Consider the following 5,630-nt stretch of genomic DNA (forward strand, 5'->3'; position numbering starts at 1 on the left):
TATGCGGAACTCCCTGATTTCCAAGATGAGTAGCTTTAATTAAATCTCTCGTTTTTGCTGCGCATCTCCAAAACTGTCACTTGCAGGGATAGAACTGCACAGAATTCATAATCCAAATTACTTTGTTTATGGCAGAGAAATGTGCTGTGCAGATCTCTTTAAACCATAATGTTAACTTCTCAATGAGTATCGTCTTTTAATCTTGCCTCTTTCTTGTATTTTTACTTCTTGTCTGCTTTCTTTTCTGTGACTTTATGTTCATGTGTGGTCTTCGGAGGCTTTCTCAGAAAGCTGTCTGCCTTTCTGCACAGCTGTGCCTAGCTTATTTTGCAACATCAGTCTGCTCAGGAACTGCCACCACAAAGCATTTCATTTACCTTTATTTGAGAAATCTGATTTGAATTTTATCACTTTCCAAGTAGAAGAAAGTAAAAAGCACCAAGATGCCTTGTTCCTTGATGATGTGATACTTGGAATACATCTGATACAGCTGATAATAATGCAGAAAAGTCTAATATTAATCAGAAATATTTCATTTAGTGTCCTTATTTCTCACACACCTGTGTGTATTTTGTCATCTCTGGTTAGATCACTTCCGTTACATTCCTTTTACCAGGATGGCAACTCATCTCTTGCCTTGTAGTTGGAAATACTGAGCTTGGGTATGAGCAGGAGGAGCTCCACAAAACACAGCTTTGTTCCAGTTGTTACTGGGAGCTCCCTGGCCTCTGCTATAAAGACTGAGATCAGAGCTTAATGGACTTTCCTGATTCCTGTGGAACCCAGTTGTACAGTCAATAAGTATACAGAGGTTAGATAAGATGATCACTGTGGAAAGATAATCAAAATAAACAAAAACACTCAACAGTGTTGTAGGCTTGCAGTAAACTCCACAAAGAACAATCTCCCGCTAGAGATTCTTCCTCAGTGGCAGTCAGTGCTTAAATGGGATCTAGGAGAGGTAGAACCAGGCTCCACCCCTTCCTGGTAGCACAGATGTGCTTACCTTCACCTGAGCTCCAACGGCTGACTCATTGCTTCCCTCCGGAGGTTCAGGGTTCAGGCCGTGATCAACAATTCCCATACTCTAGTCATCTTTTTATATTTGGAATTCTGAAATTACTTCCTGTATATGAAAAAGCTGTATATGAAGAAGTCAGTATTTGACCTATGATGACACAAACTGTCTTCTCTTAGTCCCTCATGAGTGCTTTCTGTCACACCCAAACTTGTAGATGTGTTTTATTGATTTAAATAGAATTATCATTTTATATATCGAATAGAGAGACTAAGACATCTTTTAAAAATTTATTTAAAGGTTTTATAATTCCTGTGTAACTTCAGGATTCTAAATAGTTCTTTTTTTCAGGTCCACAATGTTTCCTTTGCTTTTGAGCTGATGCAAGATGGAGGACTCAAGAAACCAAAAGCTCGTCCTGAAGGTATGGGCATGACACATGTCTTTGAACTACATATGAAGACATAATGTCAGGTGCATTTCAAGTGTAACTTCATTTGAGACAACAGAGTAGTATTAAAAAATGGAGCTGTAATGTGCACCTTAACAATTTTTCAAAAGATTAATTGTCGCTGTCCAGACCTGTGTTTCTTATCTGGAATAGGTTTACTGAAATTTGCACGTCAAGTTTTAGGGAAAGATTCAGGAGCTATGCAGTGCTATGTTATAAATTTGACTGGTATTCTTGATCATTCTTGATCGCAGTCTAAGCAGGAGCTTTTCATGGTCTAATTCTCGTAGTTATTACAGTTAGTTTGTATTCTTGGGGTCAGATAACTGAAAGGCTTTTCTCCTTTATGTGATCTGGTAACAAACTCTTCTTGATTTATGCAGTACTGTCTTGGGCTCTGTTTGTCGCTGTAGTTCCATCAAACTCTCTATAGGATCAGCGTCTTGACAGTACAGTCATGTAATACATATTTCTTAGAACAAGAATTTATTTTGTCATAGACTCCAGCAATCTTTAGAAAGTGAGTATAGTATTCTCTGTTAATGCCAAACTGATCTATTATTCTTCCCTAAATAGGCTGGAAAACATGTTAAGTGACTTCATGCCCTTTTGTTGGAATTGCATTATAAATGCCTCTTGAATTAGTTTTAGGCCATGCTTTCTGTGGTGCTTTCATGAAAGAGGTGGTTTGATGTTTTAGTGTTCGTTTGTACCAGTTATATACAAAAAGAGGAGCATCTTCCAGCCCAATTCCATAGGTTGAAGCAGAACTTGATGCTGAGTTATTGCAGCAAAACTGTGTTTTACTGGATTAATTTTTTAGCCTCTAAAGGAGTTGTTATGGGATGTGAAAGTTTTAAAATGATGGAGTATTTTTAATATCTTCATGATTGACAGCCACTTCCAGTTAACACTTCATTAGTTATTGTTGGGGATGTTACGACTGTGTATGCTTCATCTTAAAATAAGAAACATGAGGCTGAGAATATGCATGCTTCTGGGAATGCCTGCAAGACATCAATAAGGAACACTGTAATAACCCACATAGGGAGGATGCATCTTAGAATACCATACTTTTTAATATAGCAAACAAAGGCATAACAAGGTCCGGAAGATAGGAAAATGTCAAAATAGAATTACAGTGTATCTTTTGTAACAGTGAAGGTAATTAACCATCAGCCTGAATTGTCAAGGGATATAGATGGAATTTCTACCACTGGAAGATTTGAAAAGAAAAACAAAAGTCAAATGTTAACCTTATATTTTAAGTTCAGCCAAGTACTAACCAAGATCGCTTGGTTAGTTGGCTCAGTGCAAGATCTTGAAGGTCAAGTTCACAGAATCACATAATAGCTGGAAGATACCTCTGGAGGTCTGTCTCCAGTGCCCAAGCAGGGTCAGCTAGAGACAGATACCCGGGGCACGTCCAGGCAGCTTCTGAAGATCTCCAAGGAGAAAATTGCACAGACTCTGGGCAGCTTGTGCCACTGCTCCATCACTCACACAATAAAAATAAAAAAAAAAAAGAAAAAAAGAAAAAAAAAAGTATTTCCTGATGTTTAGAAAGAATCTCCTGTGTTTCAGTTTGTACCCATATGCCCGTTGCCCAGTGCCATGCCAGTCATGGCACTGGGCACCACTGAAAAGAGCCTGGCTCTGCCCTCTTACACCCTTCAGGTATTTGTACACATTGATAGGATCTGCCCAAGCCTTCTCTTCTCTGGGCTGAACAGTCTAAGCTCTCTCTCTTTCCTCATATAAGAGATGCTTCTGTCCCGTAACCATCTTAGTGGCCATTTCTTGGCTTCTTTCTAATACGTCCCTGTCTATCTTGTGCTGGAAAGCTCAGAACTGTACACAGCGCTCCAGGTGAGGCTTCAGAGAGAGGAAGAGTCACCTCCCTTACCTGCAGTCAGTGATGCCTCCATTTCAGCCCAGGATACCATGATCCTTCCTTGCTGGAAGGACATACCCTGAGGACTGTGTTGTACATGAGTTTAAATTATGTGACCACAATTGTTTCTTCTGATTCTAAATCCACATAACATTGCACTGCCAAATAAAAGAGCTGGTTCCACTCCCTCTTTTAACAGTAAATACCCTCGCATACCTCTGATTCCTTCGGGATTATCAACACAGGTGATCAGCAGCAGTCACTGTAGCTCACAGTGCTTCTGGAGACTAGAGTGAGTCAGCCTTAAATGCCTCCAGCAACACAGTGAGGGCAGGTGGCCGTTGTCTGTCCAGCACGGTGCTGCTGGTTTGGGTCCCTTCCAGCCCTGCCTGTGTCATAGCCTGATCCTTAGCTCTTGCTCCTGTTTTTTCCTGTTGCCACTTACTGCCAGCACATCTTAGGATGTGCCATGTTTATGCAAGTGCAAAATACAACATTTTAAATGATACAGGTGAAGTAATACAGGAAAATTCTGAGAGGTTACCAAAAATCTCAGATGAAATTTGGAGGATATAAGATTGTTATCCAATTTAGGTGGGAGGGTAGGGTGGGGAGGTCCTGGCAGTGATTCTTCAAAACAAGCAGTAGCTGTTTCCCCTTGGACCTCATGTTAATTGTACTTGACCTGTTAACTCTTTGCAGTCGTCTAATTCCTTGTGTGATTTAAAAAAAATATATATTCTTGCTTCCTTCTCCTTCCATAAATACTATTTTCTGTGTATCTTTTGCTTCTTCCCCTGTTCCCTCTTTGCATATTTTACCCAACCTTTATTTTCACTTCTTCAGTCTTCACTATCATCCCTGGATTACTTGTGGCATTTCCTGGCATTTTATTAGAGTAATAGGATGGGAGGTGTTGGTGGAAAAGCTTTTTTATAGGAATTGTTTTGTTCCCTGGTCTAGCATGGTAAGAAGGATATTAGGTAATAGAAAGATTAGAGTCTCCTAAAAGAATTTAAGATTTATTTGTGGAGCATATCACTGCTGAGTTGTGAGTATCATAAAATCATTTGAGTTACAGGGGACCCTTAAAGGTCACCTAGTCCAACTCCCTTGGAGTGAACAGGGACAGCTAGATCAAGTTGCTGAGAGCGCCATCTAGCCTGACCTTGAATGTCTGCAAGGACTGGGCACCACCATCTCTCTGGGCAACCTGTTTCCAGTCCTCACCACTCTTATTGTAAATAACTTCTTCCTTACATATCTAAATCTCCCCTCTTTTAGTTTGAAACCATTTCCTTTTGTCCCATCGCAACAGACCCTGATAAGGGGTCTGTCCCCTTCTGTCTTATAGACCCCCTTAGATACTGAAAGGCTGCTATCGGATCTCCCTGGAGCCTTCTCTTCTCCAGGCTGAACAGCCCCATTTCCCTCAGCCTGCCCTCACAGGAGAGGTGTTCCATCCTTTGCATCATTTCTGTGGCTTGCTTCTAGATGCGCTCCAACAGGTCCATGTCTCTACTGTACTGAGGACTCCAGATCTGGATGCGGTACTCCAGGTGAGGCCTCACCAGCACAGTGTAGAGGGGCAGGATCACCTCCCTTGACCTGCTGGCCATGCTTCTTTTGATGCAGCCCAGGATATGGTTGGCTTTCTGGGCTGTGAGGGCACATTGCTGGCTCATGCCCAGCTTGCCATCCATCAGTACTCCCAAGTCCTTTTTGGCAGGTCTGTATTTTATCCTTATACCCTCCAACTTGTACTGATAGTGGAGGTTGCCATGACCCAGGTGCAAGACCTTGCACTTGGCTTTGTTTGAACCTCATGAGGTTCACCTGGGTCTACTCTCAAGCCTGTCTAGAGTATGTGAGGTTCAGGATCTTTTATGATGTGCGTGGGTATTTGTTTGCTTCTTCTATGGCTAGTAATGTTAGTGGAAACTCAGTCCAGTAGGAGTGATGTTGCCAGAATGCAGCATTTCCCACATCTCAGACAGAACTAGGCTTTATCTGTAACTAATTTTAGATGAGGGAGGAGAAGGGAATTATCTTTCTTCTGTTTCCCAGGGATGTTAGCTGTTACTGTAGCGTTATAAAGGTGTTTTGAAATGCATCTTGTATGATACTTAAATAGCTTGGTTTGTGGTGATTGGAACTTTTTTGTTGCTGTTCCTTACAGGCTCAGAGTTGTGAAGATTTGTGTTCCTTTGAGGACAAATGGTGGAGAACAAAATGCAAATTAAGGATTTTTTCCTTTTCTTCCACAG

At 41.1% G+C, this 5,630-nt stretch overlaps 1 protein-coding gene across 3 annotated transcripts in view; it reads left to right on the plus strand.

Moving 5' to 3' along the window:
* Positions 1–5,630, plus strand: part of PARVB (parvin beta) — a 57,707-nt gene that overhangs the window by 49,083 nt on the left and 2,994 nt on the right. For all 3 annotated transcript variants that reach the window (XR_014885424.1, XM_085232671.1, XM_019612004.3), the window contains exon 12: positions 1,370–1,442. Coding sequence is in view for 2 of the 3 variants with exons in the window: in XM_085232671.1 (XP_085088797.1) it covers positions 1,370–1,442 (73 nt within the window). In the remaining variant the exon portion in view is untranslated. The remainder of the gene's footprint in view (positions 1–1,369; positions 1,443–5,630) is intronic.

The sequence above is a fragment of the Meleagris gallopavo genome, chromosome 1, assembly GCF_905368555.1.
Source record: "Meleagris gallopavo chromosome 1, MGAL_WU_HG_1.1, whole genome shotgun sequence".
NCBI lineage: Eukaryota > Metazoa > Chordata > Aves > Galliformes > Phasianidae > Meleagris > Meleagris gallopavo.